The sequence below is a fragment of the Lathamus discolor genome, chromosome 4 (assembly GCF_037157495.1).
Source record: "Lathamus discolor isolate bLatDis1 chromosome 4, bLatDis1.hap1, whole genome shotgun sequence".
Taxonomy (NCBI): domain Eukaryota; kingdom Metazoa; phylum Chordata; class Aves; order Psittaciformes; family Psittacidae; genus Lathamus; species Lathamus discolor.
Genome location: NC_088887.1, coordinates 126,414,686 through 126,437,747, shown reverse-complemented (window position 1 = coordinate 126,437,747; position 23,062 = coordinate 126,414,686). Strand labels below are relative to the sequence as shown.

Genomic DNA, 23,062 nt, shown 5'->3' with positions numbered 1-23,062 from the left:
TGGCATCCAAGGTCTTTGCTTAAAAAAATGAGTTCAGAAGAGAAGAAAATGGGTCAAATCCAACAGGAGCTTGGTGGCTCTGTAGGTGACGTTGTTGGGTTCCTGGAGGCCCTCATGGTGTCTCTATGGTGAATACAGCCATTCGGAACCTGCAGTTCCATCTCTCCTTTAAAGATAGCTGCTCTCCTGCTAATGTGAGTCAGAATAAAAGGTCACAGCTCTTCTGCTGTTTAATTAACACATCGGATCCAATGTGCAGCGAGCAGGAGGCGGTGAGATGCTGTTTGGGAGTTCCTAGAAAGCTTGTTTTCTTCACGCCCTTGCAGTGCTGGGCGGATAATGTGGGCTATTAGCAGCCTTGCAATCTTTGCCTTCATTAATTGCTGCCCTGAATAGTGCTTGAGTAAATTACTTCATTATGTTTGAGTGCTTGGATATCTTACTGCTGGGCTGAGCCTTCCTTGGCTTCTCCTCTCCATCCTACAGAGTCTTTGGAGCCTGTTTGCTCTAAGGTTGGTTTCTCCCAGTCCTCTGCAAGATCTGGATACCATTTCCCAGCAGCTGTCCCATCTTACATGTTTTTCCTTGCTTGTGTGTGCAGATTTCTTACCATTCCTATTTTACTTGTTCATTAAGCTGTGACCAGCACTTTGATGCCTTCATGGCACACTTGATGCAGTCTGGGGCATCCCATGGCAGCAGCTCAGCTTTTAGGCTACCCTAAAAGAAAACCCTTAAAGCACAACTTCAAGTATTCTTGAGGATTAGATTGGGAAAACTCCTACTTTATGGTCTAGACAAGTGCTGTGTGTGGTGGGTGGGGAACTACTGCCCGAAGGTGGTGGTGAACATTATGACACCCCATGTTCCTTTTCCAACTGGGGACCTGTCACTGATGGGGTAGATACTGGGCCCAGCGCTGCTCGATGTGTTCATAAGTGATCTGGGTGATGGGATCAAGTGCTCCCTGATGAAGTTTGCCAATGGCACCAAACTGAGTGGGGAAGTGGACACTTGGGAAGGTGAAGCCACCCTGCAGGGTGAGCTGGACAGGCTGAAGAACGGGCTGGGAACAACGTGATGGAGCTCAACAGGACAAGTGTCAGGTTTTGCCTCTGGGCAAACCCAGTCCTGGAGCAGCACGGGCTGGGATGTGCCCGGCTGGAGCAGCTCTGGGAAAGGGACCTGGAAGAACCAGCTCCATAGGAGTGAACAGTGAGCGGCTGGGGCAGAGAAACCCAGCAGGGTGCTGGGGAACATCAACAGGGGCATCACCACAGGGATGAAGGTGTCATCGTCACACTGTGCTCAGCGCTAGTCAGGCTGCCCCTGGAATACTGTCATCAGTTTTGGTCCTGCTGTCTGTGCCTGCCTCCCCACTGTCCTCCCAAGCCCCTCTGCTCCTCCTGGCTTGGCAGCAGCCTGTGGTGCTGTTGATGGAGCAGAGAAACGGCTTTTCTTAATGGCAATAAAGCAGATTTGCTGCTTTTGTTGCTAATGCAAGTAGGCTGAGGGGAGCAGGAGAGATGCTTGAGCATCACTTGGGGTTGCCTCTTCAACCTGGAGAGTGAGCTGATGGTCACAGTCCTCCTTTGCAGGAGAGGAAATTGCTCAGAACTATCTACCTTCATGGAATACTTAAAGGTATCCATTGTTTTCACCTAATTAATAATCATGGAATAGTTTGGGTTGGAAGGGACCTTATAGTTCACCCAGTTCCAACCCCTGCCATGGGCAGGGACCCCTTCCACTACAGCAGCTTGCTCCAAGCCCCTGTGTCCAACCTGGCCTTGAGCACTGCCAGGGATGGGGCAGCCACAGCTTCTCTGGGCACCCTGTGCCAGCGTCTCAGCACCCTCACAGGGAAGAGCTTCTGCCTAAGAGCTCAGCTCAGTCTCCCCTTGGGCAGGTTAAAGCCATTCCCCTTGGCCTGTCCCTACAGGCCCTTGTCCCAACCCCCTCTCCAGCTTTCCTGCAGCCCCTTTAGGCACTGGAGCTGCTCTCAGGTCTCCCCTTCAGGAGCCTTCTCTTGTCCAGGCTGCCCCAGCCCAGCTCTCTCAGCCTGGCTCCAGAGCAGAGCTGCTCCAGCCCTCGCAGCAGCTCCATGGCCTCCTCTGGTCTCACTCCAGCAGCTCCACGTCCCTCTTGTGCTGGGGGACCCAGAGCTGAATGCACTGGTTTGGACCATTGGGTTTGGGAAGAGCCACTGCTGGGCTGGGTAGAGCATGTAGGCCTGGCTGCTGTGATTGATTAGCCAGGGGCTGGATGCTGGGCTCAGGTCTCAGCTTGGTGGGTTTCGTGGCACATCAGATGCTCATCCAGCTTGGTGTCTCCTCCATGCTGAGTGATGCCCAGCGAGCAACTGGTGCATCATGAGCAGCAGTTTGGGTTGCTTGTGTTCCCCATGCGCCAGCTCTGCAGCTGTAAATCCTCACCCTCACTTGGACTCCTCTTCTCTTTGGCAGGGTACACTGCGGGGACTCCCTACAAGGTCCCACCGACCCAGAGTAACAACGCACCTCCTCCCTACTCGCCATCTCCGAACCCGTACCAAACCGCTATGTACCCCATCAGAAGTGCCTATCCACAGCAGAACCTGTACACCCAGGTAGGTGCCTCCTCACCCACCACCTCTCTCCACAGCATGCAAATACAGTCTGAGGTTCCTACAGGGCTTCATCTTTGGCTGTCAGGGCTGAGCACCCATGTCCAGGTGGGATGGAAGTGCTCGTGGTGGGGCTTGGTGGGTCTCTGGGGTGCTGGGGTCTCTCTCCTGACTCCTCCATTGGAACCTCTGGATGAGACATGGTTTTACGTGGTTGCTGGTGTGTAGTGGAGTTAAGACAGTGTCTCGATGAGGTTGGGAATCAGGTCCCTTCCTCCAAAACCACATGCTGGGACCCATGGCTCCAGGATAGTTCCTGCACCCCCCTTTACCCACCTTCCCCAGTGCTTAATGTTGCTCTTCCCAAGGGCCACAAATGAGTCTGGGTCACCCCAAGGTCCATTTCCTGGTGGCTATTGGCATCTCATTGTCTTGCATCACCCTCCTGCCAGCTCCCTTGGAAAACCCTTGTGTCTCCTTCACCAGCGCAAGCTACTTCAGGCATGACCCAGATTTGTGTCCTCGCAGAGCAGCTCCTCCCCTAGCACCTGGATGGGTTTCCAGTGCCATCTTCTCTGCTCCTGCATTGCCACCACCTCCAGCTATGTGCTGGGGCCAAGATCCTCCACAGGGATGTAATTTAGAGCAGATGTCCTCTGAAAATCACCTCTATGCCCCTTCCCACTGAAGATCACAAGCTCCTCAGGGGTATCTGGCCCTACAGCCTCCATGGCTTTTCCCCCAACGAGCTGATTTTCCAGGTCAGGATGGTGTTCCACTCCCTTCCCATTGCCTCTTTGCATTCCAGAGACCACCCCACATGTCCTCAGGTTCAGTTTCATTCTTCCTTATCCAGGTCTCCAGGCAGAAGGAGCTGGCTCAGGGGAAGGACCTGAAGCGCTTTGGCAGTGCTCAAATGGTGTCCCGTGGGCAGCTCTTTGTACCAGCAGCTACACGTGACACCAGCTTGTCTTCATTATAGAATCTTCACAGACTGGTTTGGGTTGAAGGGACCTTAAAGCTCCTTCAGCTCCAACCCCTGCCCCGGGCAGGGACCCCTTCCACTGGAGCAGCTTGCTCCAAGCCCCTGTGTCCAACCTGGCCTTGAGCACTGCCAGGGATGGGGCAGCCACAGCTTCTCTGGGCACCCTGTGCCAGCGCCTCAGCACCCTCCCAGGGAAGAGCTTCTGCCTAAGAGCTCATCTCAGTCTCCCCTCGGGCAGGTTCAAGCCATTCCCCTTGGCCTGGCCCTACAGGCCCTTGTCCCAGGCCCCTCTCCAGCTTCCCTGCAGCCCCTTTAGGCACTGGAGCTGCTCTCAGGTCTCCCCTTCAGGAGCCTTCTCTTGTCCAGGCTGCCCCAGCCCAGCTCTCTCAGCCTGGCTCCAGAGCAGAGCTGCTCCAGTCCTCGCAGCAGCTTCTCACCCAGCACCCCAAGTCGTTCTCCTCAGGCTGCTCCATCCAGTCTCCCCCAGCCTGCGTTTGTGCTGGGGATTGCCTCAACCCAGATGAAGAGCCTTGTGTTTAAGACTGCTTGTGCAGCTGATCTAGAGGAGCTAAACACTTGAAGTCTCAGGGTGAAGGACTGTCACAGTGGGGTCACTTTGGGCTCACGATACAGGCTGGGTTTGGGAATATCCTATGTCCCATCTCTGCAGGGGGTAACTATGGGGCTGTGATGCTTCATCACTTCTCACCCCATAGCAGGACCTACAGTATCTCTCTGCCCAGCTGACACCCCCTGCACACAGAACTGGTCTTTGCCTCTACATAAAATACTGGCCTTCAAGTCACTGCTTTGGCTTGTGCTGTCAATCCAATGACAAAGACAATGGTGGTTTTTATCCCTTCTCCAACAGGGAGCTTATTATACCCAGCCAGTGTACGCGGCACAGCCTCACGTTATCCATCACACCACCGTGGTTCAGCCCAACAGCATCCCATCGGCCATCTACCCGGCCCCAGTTGCTGCGCCCAGGACCAACGGTGTGGCCATGGGCATGGTCGCTGGGACCACCATGGCAATGTCAGCAGGTAAGAAGGCAAATCTCCCATTGTTCTGAGCCAGAGTTCCATCTCTTGTTTGGGATGTATCCAAACAAGCTGTGCCAGAGATTTATCCTGGATGAAGAACTCTCTGTGCTGCCTGCAGCCTTGCAGGGTGTATCTGGACATGGCTCCAGAAGCACTTTGAACACAGCTAATTGCTAGTTTTGCTTGCTGCCACCTCTGCAGGCAAAAATGCTCCTGATACTGATGGAACTCAGCTTTTAGGTTAGCAGAGAGACCTTCACTTCAGAGACATGAACTCTTGCATCCTTAAATACATTATCCTTCCTCCATCTGCCCCATAATCAGAGGTATAACCAGGTTTGTCCATCTTCAATATTGTATTTCTATCCTCAGGTTCCTTTTTGAGGACACTTAATGGTCTTACTTTCATTTGACAAAATGAACATTAACCTTGCTTTCTGCATCCTAAATCCTTCGGAGTTTATGCGCAGGATTGCTTTCATTGACAGCACATTAAGTAAGGATATGGGCTGGGTTTATTTTTCCCAAAGCCTGTATTTTTCTCATTAACAATTCCTAGGATTGTATATTGAATTATGCCAAGAAACACCTCATTCATCCTTCTGCATCTGCATGAGCTGTGAAACAGGGCTCTGTTATGGGCCACAGTCCTTGTTGCGAGCAGAGATGCAGCAGCCTGGGTTTGACAAGAGCCTCTCAGAGATTTACTGTTGCTTATACTGAGAAGTGGGGAGATGCACGTGGGATGCTTTAAATTCTCTGTAGTAGCATTTGCAGTAGCCAGGAACTGAGAAGTTGTTTCGAGCACCCCGTTACTCACAGAGCAGAGTAGTTTAGGGCTGTATCCTCCCTCCCCACGTCTGCTGAAGGCACTGTGCAAATTCCCACTTAAAATCCCTCTCTGTATCAGCTGAAGACTGAAAGAAAAGAGGATGCATGGGGTAGTTCCTCTGCTTCGGGGCTGGGAGCGGATCACTCCTGCTGCATCCCAAGGCTCTCAGCTCTGGGGGTTTAAATCATAGAATCATAGAATAGAATAGTTAGGGTTGGAACGGACCTCAAGATCATCCAGTTCCAACCCCCTGCCATAGGCAGGGACACCTCACACTAAACCATCCCACCCAAGGCTTCATCCAACCTGGCCTTGAACACCGCCAGGGATGGAGCACTCACAATCTCCCTGGGCAACCCATTCCAGTGCCTCAGCACCCTCACAGGAAAGAATTTCCTCCTTAGATCCAATCTAAACTTCCCCTGTTTCAGTTTTAAACAAAACAAAAAATGAAGCAAAAAAAAAAAAAAAATGAAGCAAAAGCACTCCCCTGCCCTAGGGAGATGAATGGCAAAGCTCATCTTTATTTTCCCTGGAAGTTCTTGGCTTTTTCTCATCTCCTTTTACAATCCTCATCCCATGCAGTTTCCTCCTTAGATGTTTGAGATCACTGCAGTGATTTGCTGGTGCAGCTGAGCCCAGTGCCTTTAGCAGGTGGAAGATATCAGCAGATTTCTGGCTACTTCTAGTCTTCAGGGACAAGGGAAATTAGAAAAAGATGAGTTGAGGCCAAAACCAGCACGGAAAATATGCTGGAGCTTCAGGTGGGTTTATTCTGTTCATGGCGTTGGCTGATACCAACCACATGGCTCAAACAGGTCTCACAGGCTGATAATATTTGGGAGAATTGAAGAAGGGGAAAAAAAGGCAGCTGATGCTGTGCCTGCCCCTTAGAATCACAGAATCAACTGGGTTGGAAAAGAGCTCTAGGCTCATCCAGTCCGACCCTTCCCCAGCACTGCCGAGGCCACCACTGCCCCATGGCACTGAGGCCTCGTCTCCATGGGGTGTGAGCACTTGCAGGGCTGGTGCCTGCAGCCCTGCCCTGGGCAGCCTGTTCCAATGCCTGAGCACCCTCTGGGGCAGGAATTGCTCCTCATCTTGTTTAACCTCTCCTAACAGAGCTCTTCTCACTACTTCTCCATGCTGTTGCAGGAACCTTGTTGACCACCCCACAACACACTGCCATCGGAGCACATCCAGTTTCCGTGCCAACGTACAGGGCTCAAGGAACCCCCACCTACAGCTATGTACCTCCACACTGGTAAACCCACTGGCCAATTCATGTAAGTGCTGCCTTGGCAGGCCTTGCTCTGCTCTTGTTGATTAATTAACCACCAAGCACTGCTATTGCTTCTCTCCTTCCTGCAAAGCTGCTGAATCCCTTTCTCAGGGTGATGCTTTGACTCCAGAAGAGCCTTTTAGCACTGCTGCCTAGTAGAGATAGCTGCATGGTGCTGTCATGGGGCTACAGAAGGTTTTAGCAAAGCATAGTGTACCTCAGCCTTACATAGAATCATGGAATGGTTTGGGTTGGAAAGGACCCTAAGGTAATCCAGTTCCAACCCCCTGCCAGGGGCAGGGATGCCTCACGCTAGCCTAGGTTGCTCCAAGCCCCTGTGTCCAACCTGGCCTTGAGCACTGCCAGGGATGGGGCAGCCACAGCTTCTCTGGGCACCCTGGGCCAGCGCCTCAGCACCCTCACAGGGAAGAGCTTCTGCCTAAGAGCTCAGCTCAGTCTCCCCTCGGGCAGGTTCAAGCCATTCCCCTTGGCCTGGCCCTACAGGCCCTTGTCCCAAGCCCTTCTCCAGCTCTCCTGCAGCCCCTTTAGGCACTGGAGCTGCTCTCAGGTCTCCCCTTCAGGAGCCTTCTAAAACATCCTGTTCATTATCATGGGCCTTGTGTGCAGCTGCCTTCAACCAGCTGCAGGTTCCTGTCATGCTCAGGATCCCCAAAGTCCCAGCTGCTCATTTAAACACCCTCCTTGTGTTGATGGAGCTCTTGGTCCTTCATACCCAATTAACAGGGAGCGCAGCTGATGGGAACACATGATGCTGCACGGGGAGGCAGCGAGGATCAACCAGCCCTGGAGGCTATCTGAAATCTCTCCTTGCTGCATACATTACACTGAGCTAATCCTTCCCATGACAAATCGTTGTGCAATTAGCACAGAGGATCCCATCTGCACATTTTTAATCCTCTGCAATGGATACCACCACCGAGCTGCTGCTTCGTCAGCTCCCTGCCCAAGAAACTGTGCACTCAGTGGCACGAGAATGGTTAAATCCCATGTACATCAGCTATAGGTGCTGCTGTAGGGGTGCAGAGGAGAGGAGAACAGCTCTGTCTGATCATAGAATCATAGAATCAGCCAGGTTGGAAAAGCTCTTTAAAATCATCAAATCTAACCTTCACCCCAGCACTGCCAGGGCCACCCCTGCCCCATGGCACTGAGGCCTCGTCTCCACGGGATGTGAACCCTTGCAGGGCCGGTGCCTGCAGCCCTGCCCTGGGCAGCCTGTTCCAATGCCTGAGCACCCTCTGGGGCAGGAATTGTTCCTCAGCTCCATCTAAACCTGCCCTGGGGCAGCTTGAGGCCGCTTCCTCTTGTCCCATCCCTTGTTCCTTGGGAGCAGAGCCCAGCCCCTCCTGGCTCCATCCTCCTGTCAGGCACTTGTAGGGAGCCATCAGGTCCCCCCTGAGCCTTCTCTTCTCCATCTGAACCCCCCAGCTCCCTCAGCCGTTCCCCATCACACTTGGGCTCCAGGCCCTGCCCCAGCTCCATTCCCTTCTCTGGCCCCGCTCCAGCCCCTCAATGTCTCTCTTGCAGTGAGGGGCCCAGAGCTGAGCACAGGATCCGAGGGGTGGCCTCACCAGTGCCCAGTGCAGGGGCACAATCCCTGCCCTGGCCCTGCTGCCGCACTGGTGCTGATCCAGGCCAGGATGCTGGGGGCTTCCCGGCTGCCTGGGCCCGAGCTGCTCACGCTCAGCTCCATCACTCAGCACCCCCAGCTCCTGTTCCATGGGCAGCTTCCAGCCACAATTCCCAAGCCTGGAGCATTGCGTGGGGCTGTTGTGGCCCAGTTGCAGAACCCGGCACTTTGCCTTGTTGAACCTCATCCCATTGGCCACAGCCCAATTACCCAGCCTGTCCAGACTGCTCTTCAGAACCTTCCTACCCTGCACTACTTACTCCTAACCCCTTGTTTTCGATATCTCTGCTCTCTTCCAGATCCAGAGTCAAACATTGTATGCAACTACACAAGTCTTACATCGGTGCTGTGGCCGCTGTCCTGCAGCACCTCGTCTGTTTGCAAGAACAAAAGAAAACCAACAAAAGTGCAAGGGTCACTTTATGCATTCTTTAGTGGTTTTGTAAAAGCTGCTTTTTCTAATCTTCTGCCTCCCTTTTATTTTATTGTTTTCTCCTCTCCCCTTTCCTCCTCCCCACCCCACATCCATTGTGTAACACACGTACTGACACTGAGCAATAGTCGAGTTCTCTTTGGAGTCCTATCATTGGAAAGCTCAGAATATTCCACTTTTTCTGTTTTTCCAGCATTGCCCAGCTGAGTGGTGCAAAGATCCCCCCACTTCTTGTTCGTTTTGGGTTCTTTTCATGATCTTTCTGTTGTCGTTGTTGTTGACAAGAGCCTAGATTTCCTTTGGCTAGTAAGAGTGGTTGATGTTCAGGGTACTACGTGAAAAGCACAGCGCTGGTAGGCAGGCTTCTTCTTCCCGTTTTGGTTTGGGTATTTTTAGTTGAAGAGTATAAATTATTTAATCTTCCATAACATATTACAAGAAAAAAAGAAAACACTTGGTGTCTTCCAGATAGCTGTTGTGATAGATTATAAATGCATTATCTGCAGTGAAGTTCTGAACTCATCCCTTCTTTTGTAGGAGTTAAGAGAATATAAGTATCATTAGCGACGTAACACACTTGTCTTAGGAAGTATGAGGAATGGTCACCATCAGGTCTTTGGGCTGCTTTTTCCGACTGGGCAAACGGATCTTGTGTGATGGGAAGAGAGCAGCAGAGACACACATGCCCTGGTAGCATCTTGCACCTCTTGGGTGTATGGGATGCTCCCCATAGGCCACGTCCTGGGGCTGCGTGAGGGAGAAGGCAGCTCCTTCCTTGTGTGGCTACTGTTTGCAGGCAGAGACGGGCTGGGTGGCTGTGGAAGGAAGCAAGGAGATGTTCAAGGGTTGGTCTGAAGAGCTTCTCCAGGTCCAGGGTTTGGTTTGAAGAGATTCTCCAGGTCCAAGAGTTGATCTGAAGAGCTTCTCCAGGTCCAAGGCTTGGTTTGAAGAGCTTCTCTAGAGTCTCATAGTGTGGGAAAGGAGGAGAGCTGATTGATGGAGAAGAGTCTTTGAGGTAGGGCAAGGGGGAAGAGTGGTGGCTTCGCCTTTCACCTGTGTCATTGGCAGGGCTGAAACCAAACTGTGATTCCTCCATGGCCGTCAAGGTGCCCCCCTCATTCTTTGCGTTACAGCTGAGACTTCCAGGAGAAATGTTCATCCAAGCACAAATCCTGGCACCATAGAGAAAGGCAGGAGAGGGGGATGAGAGCGGCTGCTCTGCTTGGCCTTTGGGGAGAAGTGGAGGGCAAGAGGAAGCAATAGCAATAAACATGTCACCTTCCTCATGGGAAGGCACCTGAGGAAAGGCAAGAGCATGGAAGGTGGTCCACAGTTGACGTGGACCAGGCTGGGATACAATGGGCACGTGGAGGCTGTGGGCATTGGGGTAATTTCAGGGGGTTTTGGCTTTCCCAAGGGCATGAAGATGTGAGGCCAAGTGTGGCCGGTGACATCCCACCTTGGGGTATCCGAGTGGAGCAATAAGTTGTATGGAGGGCAGTAGAGAGAGGTTTTGCAGACAGTACTTGAGGCCAGTTTAAGTCCTTATCACTAAACCCAGAGTCGAAACAAAGTTTTTCTTCTGTTTTGTGTTTCCTAAGACAAAACCACTGTTGGGTTTTGAGTTTTCCCTCAAGTGTGCCAAAAGAGTTGTGTGCACCAGCAGTGTGTTTGCAGCTCGCATCTCTTGGGCTTCAAGGTTGTCGCAATGGACCAAATCCAGAGCCTTTAAAGCAGTCGGGTTAGGAGATGTGGGTGAGAATCCCTCCTGCCATTGCCTGTCATGGATTTCTGACCCATGCATGGTGTTGAGTCGGTGCCCAGATGTCTCTTGGTTGCTCTGCTTTGGATATGCCATATCTCCATATGGAGGTGAGGGTAGTGGAGAGCAGCACTGGAGGGTCACCTTGGCTGGGACATGGCGGTGTAGAGATCAGACTGGAGGGTCTTTCAGAAGAGCAACGTGACCAGTTGTTGGTACCAGGGTGAGACCTTGCTCTTGGTTGTGTCTCCAACTTGGCTTCTGCTGCCATTGGGAGGAGTTATGGAGCTCCTTCCTATGAGCATGGTCCAAATGGGGAGAAACAAGCTTAGGGACCCAAGAGGACTTCTGTTGGTTGGTCCCAGGTGGTTTGTCAGGTTGGGTGTTGGAAGCAGCACTTCTGTATAGGAGTCATTTAGTTGCTCATGGGGGTTTTAAAGATCTAGCAAAGCTCTGGTTGACCTTCCCAACCTCAAGGGGAGCAGAGTGGGGGAAGGCTGAACACCAGTGCTGTGGGGTTGGAAGGTGGATTTCTCCTGTGTGGTACTTTGGGTTGCACTTTGGGTTTGTATAAATGGAAAAGAGAAGGAAACATCCCCAAAACCTAAGGGTTTGCTTTGGCCAAGCCAAGGATTAGCACATAAAGAGCACCAGAACATTTGGAACCAATGTTACTACATCACCCTTCCACTGTTTGTAGCAGTTAAGGCTGGGTGGAAAACCACCCAGTAGATCACAGGACTTGAAGACCTCTCACTACCCTTTCCTCTCATGTTGACTTCGTGCTAGGTATTAGGAGCTGTCAGCATGGAAACACAGAGGGCAGAGTAAGCTCCAGCCAGAGTAATGGCACTATGACTTGCAGGGTTCAGTGTCATCACAGCCTAGGTTCTGCAGAGGAGGTCCTTCCCAGCAGACCTAGGCACCCTTCACCCTTAGCTGCTTTAGGAATGAGTGCCAGTACTTGGGTCCATGGCCAGGAAGGAGATGCCAGGCTTGCTGGTGAAAGGAAAGAGAACACTAAAGGTGGGGTAGAAAACTCCAGGAGGATCACCCAGTGTTACCACGACTGAGATGTGACAGGGGTGGTTTAAACTCCTTCCCTTGGATCAGCAGCAGATCTGATGCTCCTCATCCTGTTATGCCCGGGCAGAAATGCCCATTAACTCAACCAGGGTGTGGAGAGGTGAAGCATTCACTGCCTGTCAGGTGAGAGGCTCTAGCGAGCACGTTTGGAAACTGGTGGTGGGTTTAGGCTTGGACACAGCATGGCTCCAGGACCACCGCTTGGGTGACTCCTTCCCAAGGTGTCTTCATGGGTCCATGGTGGTGGTGAGATGCTCCCTGCTACTGCATGGGGATGTGGGGCTTGATGCCCCTCAGCTCATGCCAGCAGTGACCTGCAGCCCTGTCCCCTCCGCTATGGAGGGATATGGGGTTTTGGGTAGATGGAATGATGAGAGGAAAGCCCATGATCCCAAGCTCTTTCCTTGGCCAAGTCATGGCTTAAGTGAAAAGGTCCTGGGGAGGTTGCAGCCTGGTGGGGGACTCCCTTGTGGGGAACACTGATGGTGGCCACCAGCTTCTCAGATGCTTCACTCCAGCAAAGCTTTGCTGATGTGAATTAAGCAAAAGGGTTTCCTGTGGTGGAGGATCACACTGAGCACTAGCAAGGAAGAGCAGGAGGGGCTAAACCATCCTTAGAAACCTCCAAAGTATCTCAGAGATTGATATTGCAGCTAAAGAGGAAGGGAAATCACTCTGAAACCGCTGTTACGCCCATGAACCCATCCCTGCCATTATCTCTGCTTGAAAACACGAGCTGTAACCCAAGATGTGGGGAGGGAAAAAGGCAAATTGGTAGTGGTGGTGACCCCCAACCTGAGTGAGCTCCTGTATCCATCACCCCTCCAAGGGGTTGAACCCTCCAGGTGACCATTTGCTCTTATATTTAGCGAATAACAATAACCCAGGTCAGCTTTTGCCATTCCAGGATGTACTTACCAGGAAGTGTTATTGAAGGGCTTGGTTTGAAGGATGGATGTTCTAGGGTATCCGTTTTCTCCCCATCCACCAGCATCCCACTGAATGGGGTCCTTCCCGAAGCCCTCTCTCTTTGCCATCCTCTCCCTCCCCTCCTCCATCCCAGTGGATGCAGGGATATGGGATGATGTGGTCCCTGTCCGGAGGGTGTGAAATGGGATTTGGCTTCCTTAGAGGGATACACATTTGAGGATATTTTGAGGAAACCCACATTTAAGGGATAATTTTCCATAGGGAAACCCAACCAGCCGACAATAGCAATAAGAGCTGCTGGATATCCATAAATCCAGGGCTTTTGGGTTAGTTTTTATTAGTTGTCAGTATTTTCAGGCCCTCCATCCATCACCCCCAAAACACAGTGACCCTCTGCCCATCTTCCTTTCACTTTGTCCTGAGCCCATGGGGCTGCCAGCAGGATCAAGCTCCAGATGGTTTCTCTGCCCTGCACTAGCATTCCCATAGGGAAAAAAGGAAAACAAAGCCTGTTGGGAGCCTGAGAGGGAAGAGAGCTTGGAAAAGGTGTTTTCCCAGCATGTTGCACCGTGGCACTTAGGGATTTACCTGTAATCAGGCAAAATAGCCTGGTACAGGGATGTTGGCAAAGCAGGAATAGCAAAATCCATGCTTCAGCAGCAGCAATTCCCAGTTGGAAACGCTCAGTTGTGCTGTTTGTAGGGAAAAGCCTATTGATGCAATACAGCCACCTGCAGCATCGCTGCAGCTCCCTGCAAGGGATGGAGCTGGGGTTTCCCAGGGTGAAGGAGGTTTGGGATCAGAGAGGTCGGGAAGCATGGGAAGGAAGCAGAACTGAGCCAGTGGGGTGCAGGATAGCACCCAAACCCTCCCGTTCCCATAGCACTGAGCAAACCCACGTTGGGTTTTACCCTTCTTTCTATGGAATAAGGTTTTTAATCCCATTTTCCCCCCAAACCAGCTCATTTTTAAATAGTATTTGACCTCTTAAGCAAAAAAAAAATAAATACATCAATACCAAAAAAAGTAAGAGAAATAAAGACGAAACCCAGGAGTAACCATGTCTTCCAAGTCTCAAAAGGTGCGGAGGGAACATGGCCTTGAAGTGATGCCCTGGAGAGCCCCCCCCTCCCCAGCCTCGGTTTGTCCATCTGAAAGTGTCCATTTGGGTTTAGTTCCCTGGTTTTGGGTTTTGTTCTGGTTTTGGTTCTGAAGATCAGGTTGCGATCTACCCCCCCCCCCACCCCGAGTTTGTAACTGTCCGATATTTCCTGTCAGATGTAGAACATTGGAGACCTATGAACATGTTTCCAAAAAAAAAAAAGAGATAAAAAATAAATAAAAGAGCCCAAGAGGGGGTTTGTGGTCGGTTTTTTGGGGGTGATGGGGTGGAGAAGTGAATGGGAGCAGCCATAAACCCATTTCTAGGTTGGTTGTGGAGCTTGATGGTCGCCAGCTCAACCTTGGGTGGGTTGTTCCGCTGAGCCCAGCATGGCCATTGAGGAGGTCAATGTGATCCTATAGGAGGAGTGTGTGAGCTTCATGGTGAGCAGAGTGGATCTCCTGGGCTGATTGAGACCGTGGATAGAGATGTACATGCAGGAGACCAGCTTTGGCCATGTCAACCCATGCCCTGGGTGGGTTGTTGTAAGGTGGGAGTTGTTCCGTGATCCGCAGACTGTCATTAGACTGCGGCGTTGAGTGCTGGTACCTCGTGGTGGAAGGAAATCAAGAGCTCAAGATGTGCCTGGAGAGGCTTCAGTTCAACAGACCAAGAAGGTGACCATGAAATGGCATCCCAGCTGCAGGACATGCTCCACTGCATGGTGTCTCCAATGGGGCTGTGCTCTGGCATCATGGCTTTCAAGAGATGTTATCCATCAGGGCACCACGACGTGGCCACCACCATCAGCATCATGGCTCCCAGAGGTGCTCTCCATCAGCCCACCATGATGTGGCCACCACCAACAGTGCTGCAGCTCTGGGAGATGCTGTCCATCAAGGGACCACAATGTGGCCACTGCCGCTGGCATAATGGCTCCCAGAGATGCTCTCCATCAGGGCACCATGGTATGGCCAGCACCACCAGTGTTGCAGCTCCAGGAGATGCTCTCCGTCAGCCCACCATGCCATGGCCACCACCAGTCCTTGGGGACAGGGAATCCTTCTCACCAGCTGGGCCAGACGCTGGCTTTGCCATGCTCCTGATGGACACCTTGGTGGCAGGAGCAGAAGCCAAGCTGCTGCCTCCAGCACTTCATGGCTCCACGCAGGACTGGCTTTCACGCAGTGCCCAACATCCTCTGTCCCCTCCATGGGGTCTTTGTGGGTGTCACCGTCCCCCTGAGGCAGCCCCCAGGCCTGGTGCCAGCTGTGAAGGACAAGGGATGGACCATGAATGAGGCTGGATTGGGCCCTCTGCACCCCCCCAAGTGGCTGGGGCCACTTGTGTCACTCCCTAGACCAACGTCCATGGTCCTGCCAACATCCCTCTTGCTACCCAGGGACATCCCTGTTGGAGGGGACACCTCCTGCTGCTAAAAGCGGCCACCCAGGTTGTCCCCACATCACCAGTGCCCCCCCATAAGGATGCTGAGGCCCTGCAGGACTTGGCCACGGGCTCAGCAGGGTCAAGGTGACCCCAAATGTGTGGGGGGGTGGAACCTGGGGTGACAGGGGCTGGAGGGGACACAGTGTCCAGGATGCGCTTACAGAGCTCCACGTGCAAGCGTCCGCATGTGTGACTGAACATGTGCGTGTGGGTGTGCGTGCGGGGGGGTTGCATGTGCACATGTACATGTTTGTCCGTGCATACGTGTGCATGTGCAGTGGTGTGTGAATGGTGCCTGCCTCTGTGCACGCTTACAAAGCTCCATGTGCAAGGGTTGGTTTGCGCCTGTGTGACTGCATACGTGTGTGTGACTGCATACGTGTGTGTGCGACTGCATACGTGTGTACATGCGATTGTGTGCGACTGCATACATGTGTGTGCAACTGCATACGTGTGTGTGCGACTGCATACGTGTGTGTGTGACTGCATACGTGTGTGTGACTGCACACGTGTGCAACTGCATACATGTGTGTGCGACTGTGTGTGACTGCATACGTGTATGTGCAACTGCATACATGTGTGTGCGACTGCATACATGTATGTGCGACTGCATGTGTGTGTGCAACTGTGTGCGACTGCATACATGTGTGACTCCACACATGTGTGCAACTGCATACATGTGTGTGCGACTGCATACATGTGTGTGACTGCATACGTGTATGTGCGACTGCATACATGTGTGTGCGACTGTGTGTGACTGCATACGTGTGTGACTGCACACGTGTGCAACTGCATACACGTGTGTGCGACTGCATACGTGTGTGTGACTGCATACATGTGTGTGCATGTACATCGGTGCATGTGCTTTTGCATGTTGCAGAAGTGGGTTTGTGTGTGCATTTATGCATGTGTTCATGCATATACATGTGCATGTGCAGCAGGGTGCTAACAAACCCATATGGGCACATCTGCGTGTGTGTGCACGTGAAGACACGCTTGGAGAGCTCCAGGTGTGTGTTTGCATGCATGTCCAACAGCATTCACATGTATGAATGTACATGCATGTGCACACATGTATGTAGATGTGCAGAGGTGGGTTTCCATATGCACATCTCAGTCTGTGCCTGTGCAGTGATGCGTGCACACCCCTGTGTGTGCGTGCACATCTACATGCTCACACATACGTGTTTCCATGCAGACACGTGTGGCTGCAGCCCGCCTGCGGCAGCCCCATTGCAGGGGGTTGTATGTGCGTGTGTGAGGACACGTGTGCCTGTGCAGCTGCCCCTGTGTCACACAGCAGCCCCATAGCCGGGCCAGCACCCTGCAGTGTGTGCCACCCGCTCCGTCACCTCTGGGTGCCCTGCTCTCTGCATGGCTATAGGCGCATGTATAGGTGCATGCACATGCATGAGTGCACGTGCACATACATGTATCCTTTTGTGCACATATGGGTGCACATTTATACATGTAAATGCATGTAAATGTGCTCTATGGGGTGTTGAGCCATAAATGCTTTTTGCATGCTGTAGGGGTGCATGGGCAGATACATAGGGGATGGGGTGTAAAAAGCAGAACCATCCGCAGCACCTCTTTGCACCAGCACCCCCCTATCAGCACCCACTCCTTAAATACAGTGGGTGGGACGAAGGGGGGAACTCACCAAACCCCATTTAGAAGCAGCCTCCCAGCTGCTGGAATAGGCTCAGGGGCGTTGGGCTGCTCCATCCTGGATATCACCAGATGCCCTCAGTAGGTTTCAGAGTTAACGCTCTCCCCGCCACCTTCCTGAAGCCCCATTTTCCCCCATGATGGACCCTCAGAGGCTCCCCCCCACCCTCCCATCACCCCCCCCCCCCCTTACCTTGGGGGGGCCATCAGTGCTCCTCAACCACATCCCACTGCCGGTGGGCAGGGGTCCATGGTGGGGTTCACCCCCTGCTTCACTCCTCATCTCCGGGATGCGGGACACCCGGAACCTGTTGGGGGGGCATCGCATCAGCTTGTCCCCACCCTGCAGAGAGGGGGACACATGGGGGGGGGGGGGGGTGTCCCCCACTCACCTGCCCACAGAGAGGATGGTGACCTCACTGGGCCGACCCCCGGGTTTGGGGCCCTTGGTGGCACCGAGCGGTGGCCGCACCTCGGGCCACTTCTGGCTGCAGCGGGCGCACGGCGCTGGGCCCTGCACTGTGTGCAGGTGCTGCTGGTGCTGGCAGGCGGGGGGAAACTGAGGCAGGAGGTGCAGCCTGGGGAGGAGGGGGAGATGGCATCAGCTGGGGGGGTGGTGGTCCTACCGTGGGGGTCCTCGGTGCAGCTTTGGGGGGGTCCTTACTTATCTGGGGGGGTGCAGCCCGGTGGCTGTTGGCTGTGATGCTCCTTCAGCAGCTCCTCCAGCGCTGCAGCGTTCTCTATGGGGGGGACACCAAAAGGGGGTCATGGGGGGGGTCCAACCCTTGTCCCCCCCACCCAGGGACCCCCCCCCGACCTTTCTTCTCAGTGATCAACCGCACCAGCACCCCGATGGTGTCCTCATTGGCATCCTCCAGCTGGTAGATGGAGCTGGGACCTGGAGGTAGAAGTAGGGGGGGGTTCAGTGATTGGGGGATAAACCCCAGCATGGATGAACAGGATGCCCTGGGTCAGTGAGGAGCAGAAGCCATGAGGATGGGTTGGATGGGAGGAGATGGATGTGGGATGATGGATGCAAGATGATGGATGCGAGACGATGGATGCGGCACATCCAGGGCTCACCGGTGGCTCCGGGCTGGGGCTCCTTGCTGGTGGTGCAGTAGTAACCCTTCCTCTTCAGCAGGTTGCAGACCAGGATGCCCAGCAGCCCCATGGCACAGAAGACCGGGACGATGGTCAGCACGGCTGCCTGTGCTGCTGCTGCCTCCTCCTCCTCTTCCTCACCCATCAGAGCCACCCATGTCCCGTTGGTCCCCACCGGCTGCTCCAGTGCTTCAGGGCTGCGGGCTCGCCGCCGGCCTGGGGATGGAAAGCACCGGATCAGCCTCAGGGAGGAGTTTGTTGGGATCAAATCCCGTTTTCCCAAGAGCTCTGCTGCCCTTAGGGAAGCAGAAACCACTCGCGTCAGGAGTGGAGACATCCCAGCATCCCTGCTCTGTCGGTACCCACAAACCAAGGCGACAGCTCCAGCACCCACCTTGGCACCCCGGGGTGCTGCGGGGAGCGCTGGCGCAGGGCAGGCACCGGCCCCGGGGCTTCTTCTCCCCTTCAGGGCTGTAAAACCTGCAGGGTGGGACGGGAGGGTCAGGATGTGACCCACGAGTGGCAGCGGGGCTGTGGGGCTGCAGCATCCCCTGGCAGGGCTCACCCCGGCAGGCAGGATCCGCATTGGCTGTCGGTCCCCGCGGTCCCCGGAGCCACCAGGATCCTGTTCCCATCCCGGCAGCGGGTGTGAGCGGAGCAGGATGTGTCCCCCCGGGAGAAGGTGCCGGGGGGACAAGCTCGGCACATCCCCACGGAGCCACATTCCTGCACGGAGGGAGAGGGCGGTGAGTGATGGACGGATCCAGCACCTTCCACCCGCGGTGCATGCACCGTGTCTTACCCCAGTGGGCTCCTCTCCGGGCGCGCATCCTGGGGTCCCGTGCTCCCGGGGACCGCAGCTCCCGGCCCCTGCACCACGGCTGCTCAGCACCTACAGGAGAAGCAAAGTGCTCAGCACCAGGTGCTGTGAGAATCCTGCTGCTGTCAGAGCTGTGCTGGTGGGGATGCAGGAGAGGAGAACCCGTCACAAGTGATGTGATGGCTGCAAACCCAGTGCACGGACCAGGGGGGTTATCATGGAATCACAGAATCCCAGCCCGGTTTGGGTTGAAGGGACCTTAATGCCCATCCAGCCCCAACCCCTGCCACGGGCAGGGACCCCTTCCACTGGAGCAGCTTGCTCCAAGCCCCTGTGTCCAACCTGGCCTTGAGCACTGCCAGGGATGGGGCAGCCACAGCTTCTCTGGGCACCCTGTGCCAGCGCCTCAGCACCCTCACAGGGAAGAGCTTCTGCCTAAGAGCTCATCTCAGTCTCCCCTCGGGCAGGTTCAAGCCATTCCCCTTGGCCTGGCCCTACAGGCCCTTGGCCAAAAGTGACGTGATGGATGCAAACCCATTGCGTGCATCGTGGTGGATGCAAACCCATCACTGCTGACATGATGGACACAAACCGTCACCAGCGACATGATGGATCCCAAGGCACTGCGTGCACCACGGTGAGCCCAAGCTGTCACAGGGGATGTGACAGATGCAAGCCCGTTGCACGCACGCGCATCACCAGCAATGTGATGGATGCCACCCCCATCACAGAGACGATGATGGATGCAAAGCCATCACCAGTGACATGGTGCTGATAAACTGACTGTGGCTGATAAAACCCACCACGACGCTCGCTCAGGCCAAGGCACCCCAAGGAGCAGCCCCAGCCCCTGGGGTTCCCTCATGGTCCATCCTGAGAGCACCTCCCAGACAGGGGACAACACAATGGTCCCAGCAGGAGCTGTGAGGGAGAAGCCACGTTCCCAAACAGAAGCTTCAGCAGAAGAGAGAAAAGGAAGAGGAAAAATGTGGGAGGGAAAGGGGGAACCTCAACCCAAACACCAGGGCCGGGCTGCTGCAAGCTTCCGGGTAGGAAATGTATTGGGGTGCCCTATTGCGGCCATGGGGTGGTGATGCTGGACTGGGCTGCAGCATCAGAGGAGGCAGCAGCAGGGATGCAGGAGGATGGGATGGGATGGACAAGGCCGTACTCACCCCCAGGACAGTGACAAGCCACCAGCGCATCCCTCTCCTCTTCATCACCAGGGGAGACCTGCCCGGGGGGAAGCACCAGTGTCACCATCCAGGGGGAAATCCCAGTGGGGAAGCAGTTTGTGGATCCCTGTTCCCTTCCACTGGGATGCTCCAAGGCATCTGCCTGGATACCCCTGCAGCAGCGGCTTCCACCGCCCCCAGAAAGCTTCATTAGAGGATTTATGGGATGCTCGGCATCCCAAGGCCAGGTTGGATGAAGCCTTGGGTGGGATGGTTTAGTGTGAGGTGTCCCTGCCCATGGCAGGGGGTTGGAACTGGATGATCTTGAGGTCCTTTCCAACACAAACCATTCTGTGATTCTATCATCTCCTTCCCTTGCAGACCCCAACTCCATCTGAAAGAGAGAGGGACCGATGCTACAAGGGAACGATACCAGGAGCAAGGGAAGGAGCAGGTGAGGGTGAACACCTTTAAATGGAGGTTTTCCTGCTCTGGAGGTGGCTCTTGCGCATCTGCCACAAGGAAACGAAGTCACTGAACACTAAAGTATAAAAATCGAGTGAAATGAAGCGCGGTTCCTGCAGGCTCACCCCCGCTTTGGGCTGTAATTCCTCAAGGAGTGGCTGAATCAATCCGTGCTGGCAGCACCAGGAAGGGAGGAGTCAGTAACATCCCAAAGGCAGATCCAGCCACTGCGCCCGCATGGAAACTGCCCCGGTTGTCACGGTCCTGTGACCACACCAGAGCCTTGTTACAGCCTCGGCTTCTCCTCATCAGTGCTTGGCATCATCCATGGGGGATGCAGCCAATGACCCACGGGAGGAGGGATGCTGGGGGTGAATGGGGCCGAGCTGGCCAATGACAGGACATGGGTTGGGATGTGATGGCCCAGCCCAGAATGAGCATCCTCTGTGCTCCAGTTCCTCCCAGTAGCTCCCAGTAAGGGAGCACCCATCAAGGTGCCAGCATGGACCCCTTCTGGGGGCTGCATCCCCAAGCTAAGAGCCACCAAGCCCTATCTGCACCAGCAACATCTATGCCAAGCTGGGACCGCATGATTTTGGGGGGGGGGAGGCTGAGTCTGCTGCCACCACCACCCCATCATGTGCCACCTCCCCACTGAGCATCCTCCCAGTGCAATGGCATTCCATGGGGACACCTCCAGAATCCCCGTGGGGCTTGGGATGTGCCCCTTGACTGTGGAGGGAGGATGAGACTGGTGCAAAGCCTCCACCCCATAAACCAGCACTACTCAAACTTGAGCTTAAGGTTAAAGCCTAACATCAAGCTTATTAATCCTTGGGGGGGGGGAGGTTTGAGTGTTTAATAGCAGCACCTTAGGGACACCCTGAGATGTTTGGGGTGCTGCTGTGCCAGGAAAGGAGCAGCAATGGCCTTGGAAGGGGATGAGCAGGTCCCACTGTGCCCAGGGGGACCGCGAGCTGTGGGTAAGTGATGCCATGGGCCAGCAGAGCCCGTATCACTTGGGTTGGAAGGGACCTCAAAGCTCTTCCAGCTCCAACCCCTGCCACGGGCAGGGACCCCTTCCACTGGAGCAGCTTGCTCCAAGCCCCATCCTGGCTCTCTGGTCTGAGACAAATGGGTTTAAACCCTAGCAGGAACAGCGTTGGCCCCAGGTAAAGCAGATCTGAGGCCAAGCTTAATACCCAAGGATTAAGAACATCCTTTGGATGACCCAGACCCTACCATGGGGATGCAGGAGGTCCCTGGACCAGAGAGCTCCAGGTCCTGGTTGTCAATGGAGCTTTTTGGGGGCAGCTCAGAGCCACCGCAGTTGGGGATGCGGGCACAAACCCATCCCCTGCACGGTGGGATGCCCGGCACAGCAGGGAAGCCCGAGGCTCCAATAGGAAAACTAAACCCAGCACAATTTACTTGCCAAGAGCCAGAAGGAACCAAAAATAACCCCACCGGTGGCTGCCCTTTGGGGCCACCGCAACCTCCACCAGCTCCAAACCCCACTCGCATCGATGCAAACACAGCGGGGAAGGCAACTGGGGTCTGGAATTCCCCCATTCCCCCTGGATCACGTAAGCCTTTTATTCCCAGCATGCCCTTAACAGAGCCCGTAACCCAAAGCTGCCCGCTGGGATTCCAGCGAGGGCTTCCCCTCCCCATGGGGGAGCCGGGTTTCAGCCGATGGCTCCTGCAGATAAAGGGGCTAAAAAAGGAGCAGCCGCTCGGGAACACTTTGGGAACGGCTCTCGGAGGCAACGTGGGACAAGGAGCGGGGGGGATTACCCGGTAAACTCAGCGCTACCGCATCCCTCCGGGCCCCATCGGGACAACGAAACCACCGCAGAAACGCAGTCTTAAAGGGGAATGACGGCAGGAGCACCGCTATCGCGCTGAGCCCAGGCAGCAGCATCCTCCGGCCCCGCTTTGGGGGGCAGCCCCCCGCCCGCTGCAGGGGCTTGGCTGCGAGCCCTGTGATTTTCCAGCTCTGCCGCGGTTCCCATCCCGTTTTCCAGGCGGCGGATGCGGAGTTTTCCCTTAACCTGCTTCTGCCCTTCTCCACCCTTTATCCTAACCCACACTCGCGCTGCGGCAGCCGGAGCCAGCACCGGCGGGGCTCCAAATCACCGCATCAGGCGACGCTCCCCCCGTATCTCCTTAAGGATAAAATCAAGGAATAACCCCCCCCCACACACCCCTTATTGCAAACGCACCCCCGAAAGCACCCCTTTTACACAGCCCGAAGCTGCAGCACCCCCAAACCACCCCCCAAGGGGTATTTAACCCGTTAAAGGGGGTGACCCCGTATGCATGAACCCCCCCCCCCCCCCCCCCCCAGGGCAAAGCGGGGGTCCCGGGGTTGCCCCTTACCTGCCACCCCGCTGCGGGGCGGCCGCGCTCCCCTCCGGCTCTTTATGAATGAACTCGCGTGCGCGTTACTCCGGCTCGCCCCGCCCCTTTTCCATGACGTCGCGCAGCGAAGCTCCGCCCATACCCCTGCGCTTAGCCCCGCCCTTTCCTCCGCTAGCGCCCCCTGCCGGGCGCGGAGGGAGCAGCGGGAGGGAAGGGTGATGGGAGGGGGGATTGATTTGGGGGTGCTCGGCTTTATCCTAAAGGAGGACGGGTTTTGGGGGGGGAAAGGGAAAAACAATT

General features: G+C 54.8%; 2 protein-coding genes across 2 annotated transcripts in view; one reads left to right on the top strand and one right to left on the bottom strand.

Moving 5' to 3' along the window:
• FAM168A (family with sequence similarity 168 member A) overlaps window positions 1-13,969 on the top strand; it is a 183,334-nt gene extending 169,365 nt beyond the window's left edge. The window contains exons 6-9 of the mRNA XM_065678926.1: window positions 2,466-2,608; window positions 4,462-4,636; window positions 6,624-6,754; window positions 8,701-13,969. Coding sequence (XP_065534998.1) covers window positions 2,466-2,608; window positions 4,462-4,636; window positions 6,624-6,736 — 431 coding nt within the window. The 3' untranslated portion in view covers window positions 6,737-6,754; window positions 8,701-13,969. The remainder of the gene's footprint in view (window positions 1-2,465; window positions 2,609-4,461; window positions 4,637-6,623; window positions 6,755-8,700) is intronic.
• On the bottom strand, window positions 13,660-19,991 carry RELT (RELT TNF receptor). The gene is made up of 10 exons (XM_065678925.1): window positions 19,934-19,991; window positions 18,741-18,830; window positions 18,504-18,664; window positions 18,333-18,418; window positions 17,918-18,154; window positions 17,652-17,732; window positions 17,499-17,574; window positions 17,227-17,412; window positions 17,028-17,142; window positions 13,660-14,983 (listed from the first exon to the last, which is right to left on the bottom strand). Exons 1-10 carry the CDS (start codon window positions 19,976-19,978, stop codon window positions 14,945-14,947), a joined length of 1,116 nt encoding a protein of 371 aa, XP_065534997.1. The 5' UTR covers window positions 19,979-19,991; the 3' UTR covers window positions 13,660-14,944.
• Between the last annotated feature and the right edge of the window lie 3,071 nt (window positions 19,992-23,062).